The 14,904-nt window shown below is 34.6% G+C and overlaps 1 protein-coding gene across 2 annotated transcripts in view; it reads right to left on the minus strand.

Moving 5' to 3' along the window:
- Positions 1 to 1,689: 1,689 nt before the first annotated feature.
- Positions 1,690 to 14,904, minus strand: part of LOC149773571 (small subunit processome component 20 homolog) — a 169,552-nt gene continuing 156,337 nt past the window's right edge. For both annotated transcript variants that reach the window (XM_089946373.1, XM_089946372.1), the window contains exons 59-63: positions 13,460 to 13,531; positions 8,804 to 8,980; positions 6,847 to 6,973; positions 5,466 to 5,611; positions 1,690 to 4,638 (exon numbers count right to left, since the gene is read on the minus strand). In XM_089946373.1, coding sequence (XP_089802499.1) covers positions 4,495 to 4,638; positions 5,466 to 5,611; positions 6,847 to 6,973; positions 8,804 to 8,980; positions 13,460 to 13,531 — 666 coding nt within the window. In that variant the 3' untranslated portion in view covers positions 1,690 to 4,494. The remainder of the gene's footprint in view (positions 4,639 to 5,465; positions 5,612 to 6,846; positions 6,974 to 8,803; positions 8,981 to 13,459; positions 13,532 to 14,904) is intronic.

Consider the following 14,904-nt stretch of genomic DNA (forward strand, 5'->3'; position numbering starts at 1 on the left):
CTGCTAACTAAAATGACTGCTCCCTTGTGTTAAAAAATCAATCTGAATTAGTCTAAAGTACACTATACATAGCAGCTATTAAAATAGGGAAAATGAATTTTGTCAGACGAGACAATACCAGCTTCTGAAAGTGCAATGAATGAATTACCAAATATATAAAATGTAAAAAAAGTTATCAGCTCTTTTTTATACAATTTACCTCTTAAGTTCAGGAAGTGAAAATGACCAAGTATAGCTAGCACCTTTTTGAAAGGTGCACATTTGAAGTAAGGCCAAGCTGTATACTCTATAACCCATAGTACACCCATAAATCATACACCAAAATAAAGGGAATTAAAGGTTCTTTGCATCATACCTAAGATATACAAGGTCTTTTTTAAATAGCCAGTATAACCAGTGAGGAAAGCCGGGGAAATTTTTTTTCTTTAAAATCCTAACCTTATGGAAAATACGAAACTGTAGAGTGCCACCTGTTGTGATCATCAATCATGAGGACTGCCACAAATATAACCAGGGGAATGATCTACTAAGAAAGGATAAAAATGTATGTGCTACATACACCTGTAAGGACTGTATAAAAGACAACACATTGCCGTGTAAAGACTGATGTGATGAGATGATGAGCATATTTTAATATAGATAAAATCAATTTCATAGTAATTATCATTTTGTCCATTTGCATGCTAAAAATTAGGTCAAACTCCTCCAGATCTGAAGCAAAAACTACTGACCAAATTTTGCCTGTCTCCTATGCCAAACTCTAAGTTCTGTCATATGTTCAATTCAAATCCACATTATCTAAGAAGGAGCAAATATTATTATCCATGTCTGTCTGTTCCATCCTATCACATCCTGTTCTGCCCTTTTATATGTCATAAATTTTGTTTCTGCTCAGTGACTTTAACAGGATATAATGAAAAGATTGTAAATTTTGTACAAAGCTGTACATTAAAAGGTCCCCATGTCAAGTTTGAGTTTCACTGCTTTCTACCACAAGAGTTATGGCCCCTACCTGATTAAACCGTTGTTACACTAACTTCTACAATTACGTTTCGTATAAGGAAATCCATGATAAGCTCAATATGCACCATTTTCCAGCACAATTTAACCTAGTTATGACTCCTGTTTAACTCTGAACTTGGCCTTTACATTTTGTTTCTGTTCCAGTATCTTTGAAGGACTTTATTGACTAAGTTGAATTCAGTACAAGTCTTTACATGAAGAAAATATAAAGTCTGCTTTTCAACGTCGTCCAGCAAAATAGTATTTGACTTAAATCTTAAATTTCCTAACTTTTAAAGATCTTCATGGATTTAAACCAAATTTGATATAATGTTTTATTGTAACACCATGGTCGTTTGATTTTTAATGGAGTTATGGCCCCTATTTAATTTACTACTTTGCCTTAATTGCACCATACTGGTGGGAGTTTCTGTGGCGTATTGACATATTCATATTTTTAATAGTGCGATACTGATTCCTATCAGTTTTGTGTGTGTGTGTGTGTGTGTGTGTGTGTGTGTGTGTGTGTGTAGCTTCACAATTTTCCACATGCTTCCTTTTCATTTCATTTGGGAATATTCATGTTTGTCCTTTATCAATCCCTTCTCAGTCCCAAATCAGATGTGTAAAACATTCAAAATCTATCGAGAGATTGGAAAGCTGACTGAAGGATGAGTGAAGATGGACTATTGAATCATCTTTATTTTTCAATAAAACATTTTAATATGGAAATAGAACTCTCCATATTTAATTTGTCATGACAACAAGAAAATATTATACAGTAGTTTATACATGGTCAATGTAAGTTTGTACATAGATATATTCAGTCATTACTCTACAACTGTTCAAGTCAGTGCCAAGCTAATTTTGCTGTAAAAGAAACAGTGAATTTATAAAATGATCAACAGAAAATGCTCAGGTATAATTAAAAATTTGTATTATTCTCAAAATAATAGAAAAGTGATCATATGTGATTAAAACATGTACAAAAGACACATCTGTGAATTACTGAGCAACTTGTACCACAGTACAATACTGTACTCCACTCATGACATCAGGATAACATGGAAAGTGCTAAAGATATATTGTTCCTCAATGAGTATGATACTGAACAAAATACAGACCAGTTTCCACCTACATAACCATATTTATTATATCGTCCTTACTCAAATAAATAATTACACATTTTTTTCTAAATTGTAAGACTCGTATATTGCACTTAATATCTACAGTGTCATATTTTGGCATTTATTCTGAGTGAACCTACTGTCAAAGATTACTTTTGGTGCTACCCTAACTACCAGTTTTGTGAACTTTTCATAAATGCATATTCAATTATAATAATGGAGTTCTTTAATTTTGGTTCTTTTGTGGTTTTCAATCAAAAAAGCCAAAATTAGACTCCAATTAAAAAATATAAGAGCTGTAAAGTACACACTTATCACTTCGTCTATAGTTAAATATATACCAAATAATTTTTTCTTCAAACTTCAACAAAAAGCTCAGTTTAGCTCTGTACTTGTTAGCGCCTTGTAGAACAAAATTCATGTAAAATCCTAATTAAGGTAAAAGATGATCTTGTCAAGTTCATATTCAATTTATTAGTTAGACACAATTCTATAAAGAAGATTTTAAAAAATTGTACATATTCAATAAAGTGACTGACCGCTTCAGTCTTTACATACATGATTGTTTCTTTTGTGTGAGGTATAGTTTTCTTAGATATTACCGGAAACGAAATTGTTAAACAGAAGCTCATGTGATATCAGGTGATATGTGATATGTACTCAGACAATATCACAGTTCAATACATAAATATACTATGCTTAGTTGACATGTCTACAACTGGATAAAACTGTTACAGGCATGGATTTTAATACCCATAGTATTATTTATTAAAAGGGTTTAATAAATCAAGAGGCCAATGTGGACTTGATATTGCTCACCTAGTTTACATAAGATAGACTATTTCATTAAGGCATATGTTTTTTTTTTGATAACATAATTGTATGTAAAGTATATCCTAACCTTTTATATGTAAAACCTATCTGAATATAGTCTAACCAAATGTTTACAGCGATAAAGGCATACTTATTTTTTTGTGTAACTTGAACAAAATTTCCTGGATAAGAAACCTATTTATGATATATTTCATACTGAAGTAGTGAAATGTATCAGATAAAATGCATACTGCCATAGTGGTAATACCACTTTTATCATCACAGTGGTAATCTCACTATTGGAACTATTTTCTTTTCCCATTTAGGAAATTTATTAGTCTTTATGCTTGTTATTCCAACTTATATTTCCATATTTATGCCTAATTCATTTTTCTTCCTTTTCTTCTCCTTCTCTCCCTCCATTCCTCTCTTTCTCCATCAGGATAAAGAGATCCTAAAATATGTCAAGACATTAGTGCACATTTGTCCATGACTAAACATACAAAACCGGTTTCTTTTCAGTTCAATATTCAGCATCACCATAGCTATTACAACAAATGAAATAGTTTGTAGGGCAAAGCTCTTGATTAAATATAGTAACAAAACTGTTTACAAGGCAACTATATCTCTTGTCACAATTATAATCATGTCTCAAATTGCTGATTGAGAACTAGATATATGTGATAATCAAAATTCAGGTGCAGTGTCTGTTACCAAACTAGACTGTAGGCTTGCCAAGGAAACACCAAAATCCAAAAACAAATAAAGCACTACAATCATTTTAGGTAAATGCAGTGAGTGTTTGGGTGCAGCCCCTAAAGCACAAAAATCTTTATAGATAAATTCACATATGCTTTGTTTCACAAATACAATGAGTGTTTGGGTGCAGAGAGGACTTGTGATTGCACTGTTTGAATTTGAATCTGAGATTATGTCTGCTGTTGCCAGATGTGATCTGAAGTCACAATGCAGCCACTGTATCTGTTGTTATTGTTATTGTGATGTTGTTGGGAGCTGATACAAAGCTTGATTAGAAAGCACTGGAAACAGATTGGGAACCAAAAGACAGCATAGAATTTACTGTTTAAAACATTCCATAAGTATCATGTGACCATTTACAGCCAATCACACTAAAAAAAAATGCAATAAATTCATAACATTTGGAAATAATGGGTGATAACCTTGAGAGTGAAAGGGAGAGTTATAAATATGTGTACACTTTATAAGACACTTCATTATGGTGGCTGGATCTACCCTTTGAATATGACCTTTAAGCAACCATTGAAATTAATACTGTAGTCACAGGTTATGATGTTAGAATTTGCCTCCAATAAAATGGGTCATTTAAACTATTGGACTTCAGTTTTCCTGGTGCTTTTGAAAAGCTAAAACACAGAAAACTATTTCTTAAGCCAAGGTAGCCCTAGGATGTGAGAGCTAATCTCCAATGGCATAAGACAACTGATGTCATTAGTTTCTAAGGTTAAAAAGTATCCAACAATCTGTCACAAGACATAGCATTAAATACAGAGTCTAAATTAAAGAAAGAATGTCAATCTGCTGTAACTTCTTGATACTTCCTCTTCCGAGCTTTACGTGATGGCCGCAGTTCGTCAATGCGTCTCTTTTTGGTGACCTGTTTTGCCAAGTTTTTCTTAATCTTCCTCTTTGCTGCAAACTCTGGATCAGAAACCGCCTGTAAAGAACCAGTCCAATACTCATTTTATGGTCTCTGCATTATTACAGAAGAAAATGACAGCCTCTTACATTCTTAAGCATCTTTTAATAAAATAAAAGTACCGTATATACTCACTTGTAAGACAAGTCCAGCTGTAAACTGCACTGACCCAGCAAAACTAAACTGATATTAGCAGATGCCAGAAATGATTATAAAATATATTTTCAGCACAAATCTTTTTCAGAATTCATTTTACATAAAAAGGTCACAGCTACAAGAAAATGGTGCATAATTTTCAAAAGCACAAACACAAACAATCTGCATGCTGACATTTCCCTGAAATCTTAGGAAAGATCAATATTTGATGAAACTTGTTGCAAGAAAGAAAAAAATTGTTCTGTTGAAGTCTCCACATAAATGATTAGTGAGTATTGTTTTTGGCTGATAAAATGGTTTGTTGCATCTACTTTGAGCAGATTATTTCAAACAAGTGTTGACATAACAATCTGTACAGATTATTTCAAACAAGTGTTGACATAACAATCTGTGCAAATATCTGACAGTAAAATTTAACATGGTTCAACTGCAAGATAAAAATATAATCTCACATCAGTACTTACCAAAAATGAAGAAATAAAATAAGGAATTGAATGCATTATCACTGATGCTTTGGAAGTGCTATCATGTTTATGATCAGGATACTCAATAGAAATACTGAGAGCCATGGTGTGACCAAGTTATATCCAAAGCTGTGTTATAACGATGCATGTTACAGCAGGGTTTTCATCTACTCATAAACCAAACAACCTGTATCTCAAGATCCTAAATAAGGATATCATGTTTACCTGAATGGCTCTTTGCTGTTTCCTCGTCTCTCTTTTCTCAGCTCTAATTTTTTGGGCAGCTGCATAGACCCTTGTGAAATCCTCCACTCCCACTAACTTCTTCAGGAGCTCCATCACCTCCCCTGCCAAATGTCGCAGTGGGGAATCTGTTGGAAAAAGTTGGATTATATATCTAGAGAATCTTACACAAACAGACTGGTTTGATGTCAAATTTATCAACCTAAAATGACTATTATATGCACAAGATACATGCACTGAGAAGCTACTGTATTATGAAATGAAATGCATAAATTTCATGTAAAAAGAAAACAAGTTTAGCTTTTATTTATCACGGAACATTGAAGATTTGCATTACATGATGTTGCTGTGCAGCAATGATAAGCCTTACAACATTGAGTGAAGTAAGATTTTTGACTCCATAAAGACAATAAATTTCAGCATTATGCAATGAAATTGATTTAAATTTAAATCTGTCACTGTATCAAATTTAATTTAAATTAAAGCTACAACCCAAAAGGAAGCAATAACCTGAGATTCTGATTGTTTTTGCCCTTGTTAAAATGTTATCTGGTGACTCAGGAAGTTCTTTTATCCTGCCTTGTTTCAATGACCACTCTTGCCCAGTAGCTTCGATATATCTAATAGTAAATTCAACAATACACTGTATGATATCACATTAAAAAAGTATTGCACAAATTTAAATGTCACCTTAAGTGAAGGACTGGAACTAATCCTCATGCCAATGACAAGAACAATATCTTGTAACACAAATACAATTTTATGGTACCTGTAATTTATCTTTTTCCTTTTAAATACAAAGGAAATTTTTATAAGGTGTTCAATTTCATAATGATGCCACAGGTGGGCTAGTTAAGTAACATATTTTTCCAGCAATGTCATGGCTTTTGACCTTTGGTAAATCTATCATGTGGAATTTCCCATGATTCCCAAGGAAGTTGCATGTTAAAACTGCTGCTGATCCAATAATGCAAATAAGACGTATATTTATTTATACAAGCGTTCTGTATAATGTGGTGTTTTGCCCAATAACGCTATTATAATAACGTAGTTTTCTGCTTCAAAAGGCAAGAGAGGAACCTCAAGGATATCTGGGTATAAACTTCAGTAATAATGTACCAAAGTTACAGTGAAATACAACAATTGATGTAGAAGATATATGACTTGCAATAACTTTAATGTTGATGCCACCACCACCACCACTACTGAATAAGTAAACATCTGTCTTGCCATACATATGTGAGTCAATTATCTTGAAAATAATTTACATAGTCAGATGACAAAAGACAGTTATTAAACAATTTTCACAGCTTTACTTGGCTCTTCACCTAATTCAAAGTACACAATACAAAAAATGATTTACCTTGTGTAGAAGACTGCTCACTCAATTCTCTCTGAAGAGATGGCATTACAATCGGAAGGATAGAAATCAACATTTCTGATCCTAGGTTAAGACTAATGGCTGCAAGCCATTTAAAAACATTGGATCTCTGAAAAAATGATAAAACTGATTTTAGAAATAAAAATGAACAGAGATATGAACGATCTCAACCAATGAAATAAGGGTACTGCAAAATGGCACATCTATACCTTTTAATGACCTTGCCTCATCTTCTGATCTAGGGACTTGATTACTGTATGTGGACCTAATTAAATTTCCATCAAAACATCTATAGAGTTTAAAACAAGGCATTAACTTGGGGTTTAAAAAATGGCAGCATGATAAAGGAGAAATGCCACTGAACTACATTCTTTGGTGAGACTTTGTAGTTGTTGTTGCGGGCTTAATGCCATTTTTCAGCACATGATAGGATATAGATGATGTCCAGTATAACTGGTGGAAGAAGAACCCATTAAAACTCTGGGAAGAACTACAACTGGCAAGTTTTCTCGCATACCCACACAGAGTCCGAGACTTGAACCCATATGGGCAGAGGTGAGATGGTAGGGATCAATAAAGGTGAGTCCTTTAGACTACCTGGCCACCCAGGGCCATTGTTGAAACTTTGACTTTGAGACTGGGAGTATGACTGTCAATAGGCAAGACAAGGTCATGATAAATAACAAGTTCAAGTTTCATTAAAATAACTTGTTTGGTTCAAAAGTTTTATCCATACATGTAAAAAGATCACCAAGGGTCCTGGGTGACCTCCCATGGATTGGTTGTTCTTATCAGGGTTTTCCCCTGTGTTCTCCTCCACCAGTTAGGCTGTATAGCCCATCATGCAGTGAAAAATGATGTTAAACCCAAAACAACAACAAAGATAATAATACAGATCACTGATTTACATTTTACTGTGCCATGACCTTGACCTACAGGCAGCAGAGGCTTCATTATGGTACAAGACACTTCATTATGCTAAAGACACACCTATCTATGCAAGATATATACTTGAGCAGAGTTGCATTATAATATCTGATGTGGTTAAAAAGTCCAGAAAGAATACAAGTCTCAGAATTACATATTCCTTTGCTGTGACAATGGCCTTCAGGCTGGGGACATGAGACAAGTCATGGTATATAAGTTTTATTAAAGTATATTCAGTGTTACAGACTTATGCTGTTACAATCCTGGCAACAATACAAGTCACAGGATTATATTTTTAATTGCTGTGAAATTGACATTGACCTTGACATTTTCTTGTCATGATATAACCTTCAGCAAAGTTTCATTAAGGTATCTTCAGTGGTTGAAAAATTACACTCCAGACAAAGGTAAATTTACATGTTTCCTTCACATCAAGGAGCATGTCTAGTCATGATATATACATGGGCATAGTTTCATTAAAAATATCTCCTGTGGTTCAAAAGCTACACTCCAGACAAAGACACAAGTCACCAAATCACATTTTCCCTTGCTATGACCTTGACCTGGAGACAGAAGGTGAGGACATTGAGTGCAAACACACTTTCTAGTCATGATACAACTTTCAGTAAAGTTTCACTAAGGTCTTCCATGGTTGAAAGTTACACTCCAGACAAATCGCATCATTTAAATGTTCCCTTGATGTGACCTTGACCCCAAGGCAGGAAACATGGCTGTACTACTAATGTTACCTACCTGGGCAATATTTCATGGAATCTCTCTGAAAATGGTAAGTAATGGGCTGGACAAGCACAAGTTACAATATGGATGGAGTTTTAAAAATGTATTACATACAAGATGTCAGTATCTAAAGAAAAACCTGAAAAGTAAGTATTGAAAACAATTTAAAATACCTAGTTGGTACTGACCTCTCAAACACTACTTAAGAAATTAGACACTGAATATGTTAGGCTATTGTAAAATAATAAATGTAATACATGCAGACATTGTATACCTTGATAATGTTGCCTGGATTGTGTATTGCCTCATGATAGACCTCCCTGATCATTTTCTTAACAAGCCATTCCACAGTCAGCTGGGTGGACTTGTCTGCTGTCTGGTTGCCTTCTGCAGAAGACTTCTGTTTCATCAACATGGCCACTTTGCTGATAAACACCATGTTCTTTACCACCTGTTGGAAGTTAAAACAGCACAATATGAATATACTTTGTCTGTATGGAACAGAAACTAAGAGATGTATTGTATTATGGCGATCAGAGTAAAGTACACAAAATGGCAGTTGTCCTGGTAAAATCCAATGTAGGTTTTACAGGTTTTAAGTCTGTAATGCTGACCACTGAGCTTCTGTCTACCTTCCATGTCATGAAGTGTCACATGAAAAGCATATTATACTCACAACCCACAAGATATGGTCATGTTTAATCAAATACAATTTAAAAAATGATTTCAACAAGTCCTAAGAAAGAGCTACAAGAGTCATGTCTATGAAGATTCAAAGATACAAAGATTCAAGCTTAATGTGATTCACATAGATTCAAGCTTAATGTGATTCACATAGATTCAAGCTTAATGTGATTCACATAGATTCAAGCTTAATGTTATTCACATAGATTCAAGCTTAATGTCATTCACATAGATTCAAGCTCAATGTGATTCACATAGATTCAAGCTTAATGTGATTCACATAGATTCAAGCTTAATGTGATTCACATAGATTCAAGCTTAATGTTATTCACATAGATTCAAGCTTAATGCTCATGGAATGCTGGACAGTTTATACAGTTAATCAGTGGCAAAGGTTGTTTGAGTCAGATTCATGTAATCATGAAAAAAAACCAAAGTTTTATTATCATTGCCATTGATATGGTAAAGTTAGGAACATTATGAAAGTGGAATTCCTTTTTCAACGCACAATGTGGAAACTGAGAGCGGGAAAATCTAAAAGTTAATGCTATACTCCACTATCTAATAAACAGTGACAGTGAGAGCATTTCATAAGTAAATGATAAAAGATGGAAAGTGGAAACTAACCAAAAGATTTTAAGGACAGAACATTGGTGTATTTTAATGCCCTACTGAAATGGTTGTAGGAAAAGTAATGGTGTCATCCTTGCATTCATCACACCATGGTTAAATTTTGTCTTCATGCCACTTCAGGCACTGTTGTCTTGCATACACATCTCATAAAAAAAACTTCATTTTTTCTTATTTAGTGTGTGTGCATGTGTGTGTGTTTGTGTCTGTGTGTATGTACATAAGTGTTGATGATATTGATAATGCTAAGTTTATTGGCTAACTTTTTTGGGAAATGTATTCAATTCATCAAAGAAACCAGGTATTTTCTTGTACCACAAATTGAATTTCCTGTCATTTTCAACAGGCTTGTATGACAGCTTATTCTCAATTGTACAATGTCACCACATGCATGCAATGCCTGGATTTTTATGTTACAGTCCTGGTTACTGCTCAGTTAAGTGAACAAGAAGACAGTCGTGTTCTACTCTCGGATAAAGACTTGATCAACATGAAGACATACTTTTAAGGCAATGCACATGCCAAAGTGTCACCTGAGACCGACATGAACAAAACTAGTTTTGAGAAGTCACGACTAATGTGCTTATTCAGCAGTTAATTAGATGCATTCAGCATGTGAAGCAACAAAATTATGCTTTTGTTTTAATTTTTCTCAGTGGAAGTATGAACATTACTTGCAATCAACAAATGTAAAACAGCAAAAACAGTGTATATTTATGTGTGAGTGTGTGTGTGATTTGGACTATTAACGTAGCTTTTAAAAAAAATCAGTCATACTGCTATGATGTCTGCAAAGTCAAAGTTTATAGTGATGTCTAGTACTGGGGCATCATGCTGAAGACATGTAGCATGATGTCCACCCAGTACCATTATCCCGACACCAGGCTGACCAGTCCTAACACTAACCTCGTAACGCTGAGCGCCTAAGAAGACAGCTGCGAGTACCATTTTTATGAGTCTTTGGTATGACTCGGCCAGGGTTTGCACCTGTGACCTCCTGCATCCAAGGTGGACGCTCAAACCACAAGGCCTCCAGACTGGTCTGTATATATTTATGAAATGATAACTATTTGAATTAGACACGGTAACTGCTTTTGCTTATATATATATATATATATATATATATATATATATATATTGTTACATGTTTAGACTCAAATGAACAGTAACACAAGAAAGAGTGAAAACAAGCTTTGAAAACATACTAAATTATTTCCCTGTAAAATAAAAAATAATCCAAGAATAATCTACTAAAAAAATTGTTTAAGTCCTAATAACAAAATGTTCTAATTATTTCAACTTTGAATCCCGATAAAGAATCCAAGATGGAAGATGATGACATATGCTGTAATCTGTTGTTGTTGTAGGGTTTAACGCCATTTTTCAGCACACGATAGGCTATACATGGCGGCCAGTATTAATGGTGGAGGAAGAACCTGGGAAAACCCTGGAAAGAACCACCGACCCTCGAGAAGCTACTGGCAAGCTTTCTCACATACCCATATTAGCTGAATCCGAGACTCGAACCTACGCAGACAGAGGTGAGATGTCAGTGATCCGTAATGGAGAGCGCTTTAGACCACTCAGCCACTCGGGGCCCCGCTGTAATCTGTAGTGTTGAAGTCTACAGTTACTTGTAGAAACAAGAAAAATCACTCCAGTTTTGGAAATCAGAATACATTTTTATATAAGCTGTCTTTGTTCAGGAATTTCACATGAGCTTACATATTTTCCAGGAAAAAAAGAATTAATCCTTTTGAATTAAAGTAATTTTAAATAACTCCAAACAGCACAACATACAACTTCAGTGTAAGAGCCCAACTACTACTGAGAATATCTCTCCAAACAAAGGTTATATTGTATTCTAAAATGCAAAAAGGGGGTCACGTGATCATGTTCCAGAACCTTGTCAAAATTATGTACTTGTTAAAGATCACATACACCCAGTGTAGCCCTGACGAAAACCAATCAGTTTCCTCTAAGAAATAAAAAATAAAAAAATTGTTTACATATTAAACACATGGTCCCATCATGACCTTTACAACAACCAATCATTTTAAAATAGAAAAAAGAACTTATTTATGTAGTTGCTACTAATTTTGAATCAAGGTCAGGATCAATGCTTTTGACTTTTACTGAATCTTTGTCAAAGTCAATTATACAACAGAAAGAGGCATTTATACAACAATGACAAACAAGACAACACAAAAGAAAGCACTGATTTGACAAAAGTTCACATAACTATGTCTAATATAAGTATTGTTTGAAATTTTAGAGGCCAAGCCTGACTGATATGAATTCTAATGATTAAATGGGAACCTATGTTTGACCTACAAAAGGAGCAATGGCACTAGTGGTTGTCTTGATGCAAAATGGTATATCCATAGATTATATCCTACATAGTTAATTGTAATGATAGTTATGACCATGGCAATAATAATAATACCAACACAAACTAAAAAAGAAAAACAAATTATTGGGAAATAAACAAACAATGATGTTATTTGTGTGTGGATGCACTTTTGGAGTCTTAGTTTAAGCAGCAATGCTTTCAATGTTCTAAAGTACCATATCCATTAAGATTTCTTTTCTCTTCTGGTGTCTGAATTCCAGTTGCATTGATGGTACTTGCAGTATTATACCACTGACAGTATGGCCAGGGGAAGATGGCCAGGGGAAGAGAAGTGTTCTGCAACTAGACATTTCCATCATCTAATCAGATCTCTGATCCCTTTGTGTAGTTTTTCAGCATAGAACAATTGATAATACAGTACTCTGAGATCCTTACACAATGTTCCGCATATCTATGGATTAACAGAGACCAATGTAATTTAAGAATGTGCATAAAAAAGGAATAAACTCTGACAGACACTTAATTTCCTTCCCATTTCTGGCATGTTTCCTAATTTCATTGATTTGCACAGAATACTATTCCTAATTTCATTTATTTCCACAGAATATTACTAAGTTGTGATTATTATAAATGGATATAATATGTTCTCTGGGAAGAAAAGAAGGACACAAATCTTGAGTAATTTATATAAATGAACAATAAATACAGCCTGTATTTAAACAAGTGAACATACCTGTGAGTGATGTTCTACCATAAAATACCAAGAGGCAGGGCATGAAGTTGGGATGCTTTCAGTATATCATCGTGATTTAAATTTGTGGTCAAGTTTTTCCATGAAAACTGGTACCCCATGATTTGAGAGTGATTCAAAGTATACATAAATGTATATGATAAATATAGCCACAGAATGATTCTGATTTGCCTAATACTCAAAACAATTGTACCAGCTTAAATTTTATTGGTTCTGTAAGTATAAACTAAAGTATAACTGTGAACAGGAGTAAATAAGGCATTCTAGTTTGCTGCCAAGGGGTAAAGTGCAGGATAATTTGCAGAGTCTGATATTTTGTGGTTCATTGTCTTAAATGGCATATACAGGCATGTTATTTCAAGGACATTTAAAACTGAAACCAATTTCTTTTCAACACTCTATGTAGAAACCAAACTTTTAACTGAAGAGCTTAAGGACAGCTCTGTGTGTGTTTGTCTGTGTTTGTCTCTGTGTGTGTGTGTGTGTGTGTTCTGCATACATTTAGTTCCTACCTGACAAGCAAGTTCTTCATTAAGTAAAGGAGACTGGAGGTGGGAGAAGAAAGACAGAGCCAAGCTCCTCAGCTGTTTTGGAAATAAATGGAAATAAAAATTACTGAATCATAATACATATATAATATCAACATTATTATTAATTTTTAAAACTAAGAAAACATAATAAAACTTATAAACATATTTCACTTAAAGATAAACTATAAGAACTCCTGGATGCAAGGATGGCATTATCCTTACATCCACACCCCAGATGCTCTTTCACTCCATATGTACAAGCCATATTATTTGGTCAATTAAGTAAATCATTATTTGGTTGACTAAAAAAAGAATTATTTGGTCAACTAAATACATTCATAATAACCATTTTCCAGTTGGACTGGATGCCAGTACAGTGACATCAATATAAGGGTAATGAGAAATTAATTTTTTCCCAAGAAACATTTCCAGCAAATCCTGCAAATGCACCAAAACCGTGCCAATGAAGAGGATGTGCTATAAGCAAGTATATGTGGTACTACAACCAAGATGATAAGGCTGAATGGTTATATTTTCTTTTCCTGACCTTCACTGAAAGACAGAGGTACTGCTGGGCCCCATGACTTCTCTCCATGTATTTTAAACAGTGCTTGAGAGCATGGACTGGGTTTTGCATCACTGTCTCTCTCAACATATCAATTAAGAAAAAAGTTATTTGGGCATTCAAAGGGATGATGCTATTGTCTCTGCATTAGTCTCTGAAAACACCCCTTTCCCCAATAAACCTTCAAACTTGAGGGTGTTCTCGGTCAAGAGATTCTCTCCATGACTACACATTTAAATTTCTTTCTATACAAGGCCTTCATGACAAAAGCCAGGTCTGAAGGAGAAGCCTATCTGACTGAGATGAAACATTTGTGACTGAAGTTGTTGGAGTTAGTTGTGTCTGACCAGGATCATCCTGAAGATGTCTACTGCTAGCTCAATTAAATTGTTCACCCAGAACTTGTCCCATATGAGGGTGGCTATCAGAATCACTTTGCCAGTCTGGCCACTTATTTGTTTGTTTACTCCTGCAATCAGAACAGCTGATGGGAATGCATGTCTCTAAAATCGGTCCCTACTGACTGAAAGATGGTTCATGATCCAAACCAGAATCAGAGCGATGAAAGGTGAGTAGTTTGTGTTTCCACATTGTCACAAGGAAATGTAGTGGATACCTGAAAGTGTGCAAATCCAATAAAACAGCAATGGATGCAGGGATCAGCGGATGTGAAGAATCTGTCCACATATTGACATAAATGAACCAGAATATTATGTCTGATCTCCATAAACTGGTGCAAACATCACAGTGCAGAGACTCCTAGGAATGTAGTGAAGCATTCACCAAATGCACGAGTTGCACAAACTCATAGAAATCCATGTCCCTGTTGCAGACAAAGCCTTAAGGCTGGATAATCCATATA

The sequence above is a fragment of the Sinohyriopsis cumingii genome, unplaced genomic scaffold (genome assembly GCF_028554795.1).
Source record: "Sinohyriopsis cumingii isolate HCF-2022 unplaced genomic scaffold, ASM2855479v2 utg000624l, whole genome shotgun sequence".
Lineage (NCBI taxonomy): Eukaryota > Metazoa > Mollusca > Bivalvia > Unionida > Unionidae > Sinohyriopsis > Sinohyriopsis cumingii.